The 12,533-nt window shown below is 39.6% G+C and overlaps 2 protein-coding genes across 2 annotated transcripts in view; both read right to left on the bottom strand.

Annotated features, from left to right (window-relative positions):
- Window positions 1-139, bottom strand: part of IPO8 (importin 8) — a 46,581-nt gene extending 46,442 nt beyond the window's left edge. Inside the window, exon 1 of the mRNA XM_010566220.1 lies at window positions 64-139. The gene's annotated coding sequence lies outside the window, so the exon portion shown is untranslated. The remainder of the gene's footprint in view (window positions 1-63) is intronic.
- An 8,189-nt stretch (window positions 140-8,328) lies between these two features.
- Window positions 8,329-12,533, bottom strand: part of CAPRIN2 (caprin family member 2) — a 34,494-nt gene continuing 30,289 nt past the window's right edge. Inside the window, exons 15-17 of the mRNA XM_010566222.1 lie at window positions 11,555-11,655; window positions 10,736-10,802; window positions 8,329-9,246 (exon numbers count right to left, since the gene is read on the bottom strand). Of these exons, the coding sequence (XP_010564524.1) occupies window positions 8,678-9,246; window positions 10,736-10,802; window positions 11,555-11,655 (737 nt within the window). The 3' untranslated portion in view covers window positions 8,329-8,677. The remainder of the gene's footprint in view (window positions 9,247-10,735; window positions 10,803-11,554; window positions 11,656-12,533) is intronic.

Genomic DNA, 12,533 nt, shown 5'->3' on the forward strand with positions numbered 1-12,533 from the left:
CCCGTGCCACAATCCCAGGCTCGTGTCCCCCACCCCCCCCGGTCCCTCTCCAGAGCCATTCACCGGTTTGCGACAGCGGGGTATCGGGAAACGGGCGCCGCTTTACGGCCGCAGCGCCGCCTTCTGGCTCGGCGCAGAGATCGGCGAGAGGTGGCCGCCATCTTGTTGTACGGATAACAGTCGGCGGGGATGGCTCGCAGCGGGCGGGGTTAGGGAGCGGTTTCCGAGGCCGTGGCTGCCTGGAGGTGGCGGCCATGTCGCCGTACGGAACGGAACGCCAGGTGCGGTAGGCCGCCGGGCCCCTCTCCCTGAGGCCGCTGTCCTGACGGAGCGTGTGCGGCTGCTCCTCCTCCGCAACCTCCGCATCCAGGGCCGCCTGCCCCGCGTCCCATCCCTGCAGACAGCGGCAAGAGTACTCGGCTGGTAGCGAGCCGTCGCTGTCGTGGCGACGGAGGGGAGGCCGGGCCCTGCGGCACAGGACGCCGGCGGGGAGCAGGCCCGGGCAGCCGCGGCGGCGAGGGGACGGCTAGAGCTAGGCCAAGGGAGGCTGGGGCCCGGCCCTGTTGTGTCGAGGTCCCTCCGTCCATCGCTGCGTGCTGGCCTCTTCCACCTTGCACTGAGCGACAGCGCTGGCTAGGGCGCACCGCTCCCGCAGACATCTGGTCGCCCGACCCACGGGATGCTTCCAGACCCTCCGCGCCCGCCGTCTTTGCCAGCGCATACTTTCACCGCGCTTAAAAACCCTCCTAGTTTTCTTTCTTAATAGTTTACTCCTTTTCCCAATAGTTTTCCAGCTTGCGCAGCGGCCTCGATTGTTCTGTATTTGCTACCATGCGAGTTGTTTGCGCGAGAATTAAAGTGAGAACAGCGAGACCGAATGGTGGTAAGGTCAGTTGCGTGGTGGAGAACCGACATTATTCACACGGTTATCCAGGTACCTAAGGTATGTGCATCTGGACAAGAAAGACTCGCAAAGTGCAGGAAGACAGAAAGTTGCCGCAAGGAGCTTCCTAAAATGTGCAGTTAGGACACACACCATAATTCCTACTATGCTTCTGAGCATGTTTCTTTGTGATACTTGTCTTCATCATTACGTAGATTAGTAGACCCTGAAAATGGTTTGCTTACCTTAATGGTGTTTGTGTGTGCAAGTGGCTGGAAGGTGCTTACCACTCAAGTTGTCAGGGATATACAAACACCACTTCTAACTGCAAGCGGTTGCTGCTCCATTGTGATTCTCCACCTGTGTCCTCCTGTTTGTCCCCGTAAATCCTGGAACATGCAGGCAAACCAAAGGAAGATTTAAACATCTGTGCAGGTGTAAGATGACTGTCAAAGGTGCAGTTCACAGACCGACAGCATGCCAGAAAAAAATCATTATTAAAATGATCCTAGTGAGCCAAATCTTTCAGTTACTTCTACAGGTGATGTTTTACATGACATTTACAAACCAGAGATGTGTTATTAACTGGTCGAAAGAGCAGAAAGACTGCTGTGTTTTGGAAGTGTCAAACACAAGGGCAGTTACAAGATCATCCCATTATATAGATGCATTAAGAATACAATTGGACAATATGTCATTTGTTCATTGTAATTACAGTACAAAACGTCATTTCTCACTACTGCTCCTCGGTTAAGAAAACACCAGTACTTCCCTCAACTTATATGTTACCTGATCTATACTGAAGAATACTCTTCTTAACAATGCTGAATGCACCAGAGTGCCATTTATGGTAGGGATACCGTTCTCTAATCAAGGGGACTATATAGTAGTGCTTGCCACAACATCTTTACTGCCACTAAATAACTTCAGTTCCTAAATTGTTTACAAGGAAAACGTTAAAGCAGCTAATGCTGTAATGATTTCATACCAAAAAAATGTCCCTTAATAAGTTTGCCTATAATTAAAAAATAATCCAGCTGTAAAAATGAATTACACCTACCTAGCATTTGGAGATTGTGCTCTCTCTTGTGGTTTTCATCACTTTTTGGTGTAGAACACCTGATCGTTATCACTCAAGAACTGTATTTTCTGTTCTCCAGTAATGCAGCTCTACCGCATCTAGCAAGAAATTACAGGTACTTTCATTGACCTTCTCACTTCTTAGAAGCAGGCGAGAGTATGTTCAGTAATGATAAAATACAAAAAAAAACCCACTGTGAGTGTAAAAGGTATATTTTGTTAACTATGGTAATTCTTTGTCATTTTCCCATTTTGGTTAAGATAGTAAATAAGAGCAGTCCGGTAAAAAGCCCATTTTAAAGATCTTGGATCATGTATCATACTAAAACCAAATTAAAAGGATTTGTAATGTTATGTCTCTACTTCCTTCTCCCAAATTAGTATGTTATGGACAGTTTAAAAGCAGTTCTGTTTTATTGCATTGCTGTGTGTTCATCTGTGGTAGGTGAACTTAAAAGTTAGGAAATTTATTCATGGAAGAACTTTAGTCTTGTGGAGCTGGTGATGTGAAACATATCAATAAAGAACAAAATATGCTTAAAGGCTATTTTAACATCTTCCTAAAATGCTTTTCATAATTTTATTGCAGGTACCATTTGTATTTAAAATGTCACTTTTAACACACAACATTCACTACAAAAAAAGTGGAAAAGATTTTACACCTAAGATTTTGCTTTTAAGACGCACTTTTTGTGCACACAGCCATCAACGAGGCAATGCCATCAAGTCTCTAAATCAAGTAACATCCAGTTCAACAATGCTTGTTTCCTTTGTAATATGTCAGCAGTGATTTAGTTGTGGAACTATTGTTGCTAGCATTTTAATCTACCTGTGTGCTGGGTTTGATATATGCCTGATACTTCCTTCTGTAAAACATGAACCTCTATAGATACCAGTGGCTATGTTATTCTAAAAATAAGTTTAGTCATTAATTTAAATACTTTTACGTAACCTCAAAAAACTTCAGGATCAAAGTAACTACTTATAAGCAAGAACTTGCATGCCTTTTTGTTAGAGCAAAAATTCTGTTAATATTTTGGGCTTCATCTATTTCAAAATAATGGATCTGGAACTGAATTAGAACATGTTGGGTTTTTTTAACGTTTTGCTACTCTGCAAAATAAAGAATCTGAGGTAAAATTCTGAGATTTTCTTGTCAGCTATCTAACACTGCTGGTGAGAGAAGACCCAGTGTGAAAGGAACAAGTGATATACAAAGAAACTAAAAACAAGTACATGAAATCCCAAGTTGCACCAGCATGCAGGTACAGAAAAAAAAAGGATGAGGATAGAAGGGAGAAGGGGAGATAAGAGAAAGCAAAGATTAATATTTTTTTTAACTCCAAAACTCTTCAGGTGCACTATAACAACAGTTTTATGAAGTATTTAGAACCAGCAATCATATTTTGAAACTCAGTTGCTGAAACCAAGGATTTTTAAAGCAATAAGTTTGTCCTCAACAAAAATCAGACCAAGTTCCTGACAGAGTTGCTATCAAGATAACTTGATTAAGTTCAAGAACTTTGGGAGGTGGAGAAAAAACAGAAAAGCCTTACATATTGCAGGTTACTTAGAATTAGTCCTTTGACTTGGTTGTTTTGAAATGCAGGTAGTGTTTTAGCTGAATGCTATGTGTAACATACTTTCTGCTGGCATAGAACATCTGCTTCATTATCATGCCAACAAAGTTCCTTTAGGATAGCAGCTGGTTTTAAGTTGTAGTTAATGAGATGCTCATAGAAATTATGAGAAAGAAGGCAATGATCCTTTGTGTGATGTGCTACAAGCTAAAAGTAATCCACTGTTTTCAATATAGGGTTTACTTCATTGTAGTAAACTAAGGACAAAGTGACTGGGTCAGTACTTGGCATAAAGCCTTCATTTCATATCAGCCACAGCCCTTACTCATCTAAGACCCAGACAGTCCAAAAGCTGTATGAATTAGTACTCTGCAGCCAAATTAGTACATCACAATATTTTTTTTCCAAGTACAACAGCACCTGGAAATGTTCAGTCAGCAGATAAAAAACTATAAGCTTTTTCATTCTTAATAGAATTGTTTATAGTTGGGAGCAAGACACAAAATTAAGTTGATCAGAGACTTGTGAACAAGTGCGTAACTAGAGTTAACTTATTTTTATCTCGTTATGGTACAGTACAATTAGAAGACAAAACAGATTTTTCATATCCTCCACAAGCCTCTCAAACATAATTTTCTCAAAAGACATGTACAGATTTGATAAAGAGCTAGTGAGGATGATCTGCAGCAGATAAATGTATGCCAGGCCTCCAGATACAAGACTTTGATCAATTAAAATTCTGAAACCATCTCCCACCGCTGACTGTTTTGTCGGAGCAGCTGTAGATAACTTACAGCAGTCAGGGAGGAAAAAGTATGTAAACTGAACCAGTATAACAAAACAGTGATGTTGTCTGTGCCACCACTGTAGCCTGCAGGATGGAGGTTTCCTTAGCTGCAGGAAGTCAGCCATGACAATTCTGGTAGATCATTCATGGTCTCCTCTCACTTCTATAGCCTGGCAAAAACACAAATGTCACAAGCCCGTTAGTATATTGAAAATTTTAAGAAACCTTTGTCATGGTTGAACCCCATGAGTAGACAGCTCAGCACCACATAGCCGCTTACTCACTTCTCCCCCACCCAGTGGGATGGGAGAGAGAATCAGAAGGAAAAAGGTAAAACTCGTGGGTTGAGATAAAGACAGTTTGATAAGTAAAGCAAAAGCTGTGCATGCAAGCAAAGCAAAATAAAGAATTCATTCGCTACTTCCCATCAGCAGGCAGGTGTTTAGCTGTTTCCAGGAAAGCAGGGCTCCACCACGCGTAATGGTTACCTGGGATGTCAGCTTGTATTGTTGAGCACTTCATGTGGTCTGGGATATCCCTTGGGTCAGTCAGGGTCAGCTGTCCCAGCTGTGTCCTCTCCCAGCTCCTTGTGCCCCCCAGCCTCCTCGCTGGCAGGGCAGCATGAGAAACAGAGAATGCCTCAAGACTGCGTAAGCACTGCTCAGTAATAACTAAAGCATCACTGTATTACCAACACTGTTTTGGTCATAAATCCAAAACACAGCACCATACCAGCTACTCTGATGAAAATTCTCTATCCCAGCCAAAACCAGTACACCCTCCCATTTCAAGGTAGTTCCAGTATTTCACTGAACTCAGAGAAGGAAACATGGAAATTCACTCACTCCAAATTAAAACCTAGTGTTAGTTCCTTACCCTTATAGTTTATCTTCAGCAGGCTGCATAAGATAACTAAACTGGAAAGAATTTAGGTGGTATTCAATTTCCATAGCAAAGACAGCAATAGGAAGTTAGCAGAACTATGATAACCCTTTATATGTTTTAATTAGATCTGACTGTCATCCTTACATAGTTATGTTACCTAGTGCAACAACTCAAGCAACTTCATTTAACAGCTACTGGGGAAAAAAAAAAGTATCAGCAGACACTATTTACATGAAGTCTATACCAGTGTTACCTCAAATACTTTCAAGTTGTGAAACTCACCTGTTAAATGCTTTGCCCAGAAGTAGAATATGGATCTAGGTCTTTTAGTCTGGACATATTGAGGTAGACTAAAACTGTCAGTAAATAATGCACTGAAATACTCTGAAGTGCTTTAGAGAAGCTTTCAAAAACAAGTATTAATCTAGAAGCATAAAGAATGAGGTACAAGGTACCAATATCCTAGTGTTTCTCATTGTGGGAAATCATATGAAGTCATGTTTTTAGGTATTTTGAAGATTAGAATAGCAATTTTCTAGCAGTGAATTTTGGCCAGCTATTGGTCTGGAAAAAAGGTGCTTTGCTTGGTCTTTTGCAATATTTTTTTTAAACACAGGCTTAGCATTTAAGTTCAATACTAGCCTTTTGAGTCACATCTAGTCTGAAACTTCATGACAGTACCTGTTTAAATGTACTTGTATTCCTTTTTGTAACAGAGGCAAGCTAGAGATTTGTTCACAGCTCTGACTAGAAACAGTGAAAACCAATAGTTCTAGGTAAGAAGGTACTACGCAAGAAACCTATAGGATAAAATTGATCATATTTTCAGTTATTCTATGGGAAGAAAATTGGCCAAGTTGTACTTTTTTTTAATAAAAAGTATCAGGGAAACCTCAGACATTTTATTTTAAAGTAGCTGGTACTACAAAGATTATCCCCATTCAGGCTGATAAAGCCTATAAAAATATGAAGTTTTTTAAAGCCATCCATTATATAATTTATCACCAAGTTTACTATCCGGGAACCATATAGCAATTAGATTTCATGCTTCATGATATCTGTACAATTCTGGCTGTGACAGTGTGTACTCCTTTAGTTAGGAATTTAAAAATCCATCTTATACTGATGGACAACCAGCTCTGGAATCGAGATGTTTACCTCAGATATCTTGAATATATGCAAGCTAGGGATACATAAAAGCTTTGCTAGATCTGCCAGTAAGAAATAAGGTTAGTCTCAAACAAGCAGTAACATAGGACACCAAGCAGTTATCCAGACTTGACTGAACTAGAGCATTAGAAAGCAACATGTGCTTCATGTATTCACAGTAATCATATCTGAGGTTGCCAAAGGCTGAGCTTATTAGCAATTCTTAGTACTGATAACTTGTTCTTAAAACATATAAAATCCATCAGACAAGTACATATAATAAAACTAAGTAGGATAAGCTACATGCTAAATGAAGTAGCATGCACTAAGGCAGTCTGAAGTGCAAGGGGGATACTCTGCTACATGCACAATAGGGCACACTTACTTATGAGTCCCTAAATAGACAGCCTGGGAGAGGGGTGACTGGGTCAGTGCTCTACATGTGAAAAAAAAAAAAAACTAGAGTTGCAGGTCTGTTAGAAGAGCAATGAAGTCTGCTGTTTGTCCACAGCTGCAAAGCTATTGCAAGCTGAAAATCATCTTAGCACTTAAGCCTATCTACCATATTCCCATATTGATATATGAGGAGAGTTAACAGTCTAAGAAAAGAGTGCTAGTTAAACTCCTGCCACTTACCTGTTGAGAGTGTTCTAGAAATAAGCCTCTTTACTGGCTAAAGTCAGAATTAGCATGTTTAAAAATACAGGCTTATTATTCAATAGTTAAGGCTTGGCATTTTTTTCTGTAGTGGTAAACTAGGTTCTCGAAAGCTTTGTCCCACCTAAATTTCTCATCTCAGAACTTGCCAAAGGAATTAAACCAAGACTTGAAGTTTGATCACCCTGTAAAAATCTGTATAAAGAAATCTAAGTTTGGAATAAAACCATTATGAAGTCACATCAGACAACTTGTTTTGGCATCTGCATGGTAGCAGGGGAGAATTGTTTACCAGTTACCAAGAAACAGCAGCTTTATATCAGGTCTGAAATTTATTCCATTTAGATTTTTACTTTTATTTTAATAAGCAGATAGCTGAACTGCTTTTACTTCGCATAGTTCTAGTCCACCCTTAGATATACCAGTCAGGCTTTTGCGGTAGCTACCTTAGTACACTCAGATAAAATACTTCCTACTGCTAAAATGAACTATTGAAGTTTTTAAAAGTATAAAGAGCCAGTGACCTACAGTCTTCTTACTAGTTCATAATTTTATTTTAAACATTGAAATGCTTTATAGTATTTGACATGCTGCAGCTTAGACAAAGACATACATCATGGCTTTTCAGTTCTCAGGCCACAAGAGATTTCTGAAGACCGGTCACACAGCCTATTAGCTGTAAGAAAGGAATTTCATAAATGCTTCCTAGCATTTGTATTCAAGGTTTGATTTAAAATGCAAGCAGCAGGCTTCAACTACAAATACCAAGTTCCTCAGCAGTTGTCTGAAAGGAGGAGATAACTTGCAGTACAATCTGAATCAAGTCTCATGGGGGAGGGAAGCCATACACATGTGACCCTTGTGAAGCAATTTTAACTTTAAAATATATTGCAGCTGAGTAACAGTGTGAGCCAGCCCTTCAGTGACTGTTTTGAGATTTAAGAATTTCAACTACATCACTACTGAAGGACAGGTGATGTGACAAAGCTAGACTTTGACAGGATATGCATTTAAAATAAGTAGTCCTAACAAAGTATGTAGCATTTCACTTCCAATTTCTAGACCTTTTGGTTAAAAAGGAAGCAGGTATGTAACTAGATCTTGAATTCATTTTGATCAAGGGAACACTCTTGAGAATGGCATCAAGCAAGAACTAAATAAACAAGTAATCCCATTTAAACTATACAGCTTATCCTGAATTATTGAAACTTAAGATCAGTTCTATGTAATAATATGCATGTACACCCTGCATCAGGAATAAGCTATTTGATATATTTTAAAAATAAAGACCACTGGCAAGATTAATACTAAAATGCATATTAACTTGTTTTATTGAGGCACAACAAGGCATTGTGAATAGCCCATACTTGAGGCAATCAATAGTGTAGTAAGCTGGACATTAATACAGTTTAGGGTAAGTGCAAACAATATACATTCACAGCTTTACTAGCAAGGCTACATCACAACTGATAAAGTGCCAAATTAGTGCTGATTCAGTACCCCAACTCCATGATTTCACCTTGCACAACAGGACCATCATTTCCCCCAATAATGGAACCATATATCTCTATAAAGTCAGTAGTAAGTGCAAAGCTAGTCCCACCCCCCTCCACCAAGGTGTTTGGAGCAGATCTTTTGTAAACATCGCACTGGATTTTAGTCCTGATAAAGGAGGTATCCCGAAAAGGTGGAGTATTTCCAGCTACTTCCATAGATGGCTCCCCGATGCAGACGCAACCAGATCTGATCTCCCTGGAACAGCTGCAGGACTGCATGATTACTAGCTGTTTCATGATCAGGAGCCCCATCATTTGCATAGGCTGACACTAGGACCTCTTCATTCTTCATGAGATTCACATACAGGGGAACATTTACAGCTAGTTTCAGCATGTGGAAGATGAAGACATATGTACCATTCACTGGACAGTTGAACCTACCAAGCTGGATATCAAAAGTTTCTCCAAGGTTGTTCAGCAACAGATCAAACACAATTGGCTGGTCTAGAGTTCCAGGGGCCAAGTTAGATGTTCTAGCGGCAGAGAAGGCAACTCTCATCTGCTGTGGGAGGGGGTAGACATGCACTGGTAGTATGGTAGCAGCTTGGCTCGTCACTGGCATATCAACAGGGGTGATGCTGCGGGAGTCTCCCTGCCCAGAGTCTCCGCTGTTAAAGGTTTCATTGTCTCGTTCTGGACTGCTCACCTGAGAGGAATCACTCCACCCTGCTGTTAAAGATCATTAGCAATGATAAGTAAGTATAACAGAAGGATAAGATTATGCCTGCAGGCATAATCTTAAGCAGCAAGTGTATGGGCTTTGCAAAAAGATTTGTCTTTCAGCTACAGCAAGTTGTCAAAAGACCCCAGTGAGAACAGAATTTTAAAGCTGGCTTACATTCATCACACTTGCATTCAGCAAGGTGGGCCATAATTTAACTATGAACAATTACTTTTCATACTTTTAAGTAGGAGAGTAGTAGCTTGTAATAGTTTTAGCTTTAGTATTTGCCACATACATGTAACAGCGTAAAAAAGCATATGCTAACTTCCAAGTGGAGATAAAAATCTAATTTCTGAAAAAATTGACAAAATTACCAAAAGCCAAGTAGTCATTTAGTCACCTTCAAGATCTGAATTTGCACTTCAAGTTACCTCAATACTGTTCTTCTAGAGTTGCATCCTTAGTAGGTCATATCAACTTATGAGGCTAGAATATTTTAAACCTGAAGAACTAGAATTGCTTTTAAATGTTCTGCACCCCACTCCCCAAAATGAAGCTTTTATCAAGTATCCAAGTTAAAAGGGTCTAGAAAACATTAATAGATCCAAGAAATTTAAAGCAGTTGCACTCAAGTTGCAAACCATTGTTATTTCCACTGGAAAGGAACACCCTGAGATATTCAATAAACTAAGTAAAGTTGCTATGATGTCTTAATGCTAATGATTACATCTCAACTGTTAACTCGCCACAATCTCACATTTCTTTTAAGTCTATTCTGAAGTATATTCTGAGTCCTCCCTCAGACAGAGAGGGCCTGCTTTATCCTAAAAGTTCCCATGATGTGCCATTATTTCACTTTATTCTTCAAAGTAGCCATCTACAGTTACTAATCATCTCACTTTTCACCTATAGCACTGTAAGTCCAGCTTTTTCCAGCACATACAGTAGGATTAAATCATCTTGTTCACAACTTTTCAAAATACATGCTATTCATGCTTAGATTCCAACAGCTAGTCTTATGTATTTCTTTAGGTTTTGTACTCCAGCATGGAAGTACAGAGTAAAGCTGTATTCCCAAACAACTCTTTCTATGAGAAATAGTTTATCATACAAAGTTTCTGGAATCTGATAGCTTACCCAGAATTGGGGGAGACCACGCAATTAAGGGGAGAAGCCAAATGCAACATTGGAACCACACTGTGTGTGTTTTCCTAGTCAGTTTATTTGTGAAGAAAGTTCAGTAAGGTACCATTGGGTCAGAACTTTGACATGTTAAGACATCAAATTGAGAACAGTGAAATTAAATCTGCTGCTACACAATGCTGTCTAAGAACAGTACTTAAGCTTCCATCTAGCTGGGTTAATTTATACCAGGCTTGATCTGTTTAATCAGTGATAGTACACTGTTTTTCTCACTATTCACAATAACACTCCACTTCATCTGCTACAGCCAAGCCCATATATGTGCCACTGGGAACCTGATGTTAGCCTTACCTCTTGAATTTGCTCGAGGACCACTAGTTATCCCACCTCGTTTATAGCACTGCTGGTAATTAACATCCTAAAAAGAGAACAGAAGTATTAGGAAGATGGCTATAAGAAAATCTGAAAACAAGTGGGGCTAACAAATAGTATTTTTTCATTGCACAATTCAAGCTCTAGAATAGACAATGAAGTTCAGAATTAGGATATAGATAAACAGCCTTATTTAAGGAAAATTTACAATAGCTTGTATGAAATTAAAGAGCTATTTCAATGCTAGTTCTAGCAAGTTAGCTTCTGAACTATACACTCCATTCAGTACATTGAGCAATACCTTAAATCTCAGTTCTGTTACAAGTCCACAAGTCTGTACAGAAGAATGTATTTCATTTCAAAGCTGAAGACCCTCATCCCAGCAGGAACCTTTGCTTTCTTACACACTGGGTTTTGGTTTATTTTTTTTTTGCTAACCACATCCTCAGTCAGTCCATTTAGGAGTTAATTATTTTATACTAGAGAGGCATTGAGTACCAACTTTAAAATCCATAGTAAAATAGACTCATTATACCACACCTTATTTGCCATCTGTTTGCATTTCAGAGATTCCCTGCAGACTAAAATCAACCTGTCATACAGAGATGTTATCTGTCTGAACTGACTTCCTATTTCAACCTGCTGTCTACTGTTCCAAAAAAGTTCTCTCTAGGAAACAAAACTAGCCTCTAGCTTGTAAGAAATAGTTCACCTGTTAAGATAATGAAAAGCTACAGTAGTAGACTTGGCTCCTGTACAGTGCTCAAAAGACTACTGGAAATAAAAGTCAATACTTACCCTCTGAGAATATGGCATTCCAGCATAATCTCTACCAGGGAACTGCAGCTGGCCATAGTTGCCATTAGTTATTGAAGGTGAGCCTCTGTAAGCATCAAAACCTGTTCAAATAAAGTTCATTATTCAATATCATTCATTGTTTGGTTTACAGTACAAGTCCAGAATACAAGTAGAGCTCCCTTTTGGCACTTATCACATGTATTAAGTTACACAATTCCACATCTATTCTTTAACTCAGAATTTGGAGCAGAGTCTCACTACTCCTATAAAGAATGCATTTCATTAGCTACTCAGAACTACTCACTATGGATGTATCAAAACTACATGTTTAAAACTATTAACATCAGACCTTAACAATTGCCTGTTTGATACTAATGGGACTTCACAGAACAGCTGAAAAACTTGCTGGTTCCAGAGACAGGATTTAACATAGAATTAATAAATACTGTCTTTTGCTATTACAAATGCTTAGCTATTACTGTTACACATTTAGATATTACTATAATATTTAGCCTCTTTAGCTATTAGATTAACTACCAAAGAGGAGCTGCAAGCAATTTAGTACCAGACACTACCAAACCCTTAACTGCTGTTAAGTTAGAACTATATAATTCACTGTCTGGTACATGTTCCTACAAGGCATTGAGCCATCTCAGCCCAATAACTGAAACAACTATCACAGACTAAGTGCCCTTCCACTTCAGAATGGAATAGACCACAGTTTCCAACAACCTTAAGTTGGTATCTGCTTAAAGTCAGCTGAAACTTTCTATAGTTCTTCAGCTAGCAGCAGGATAGCAACTGATCTGCAGAGACCAAACAATCCCCCTTTTAGAACTCTTCAGTTTGTTAATCCAGAAGGGCTCTCCTACCAGGAAGTCCATCCCCATCTCTGCTGGTAATACTAAAGCCAGCAGTGCTAAGCAAAGAGTATCTTGTTTTGGGCAAATACTGCAAGTGGCATCTGAAGAGAAAATAC

Source organism: Haliaeetus leucocephalus, unplaced genomic scaffold (assembly GCF_000737465.1).
Source record: "Haliaeetus leucocephalus isolate CR32 unplaced genomic scaffold, Haliaeetus_leucocephalus-4.0 Scaffold206, whole genome shotgun sequence".
NCBI classification, from domain to species: domain Eukaryota; kingdom Metazoa; phylum Chordata; class Aves; order Accipitriformes; family Accipitridae; genus Haliaeetus; species Haliaeetus leucocephalus.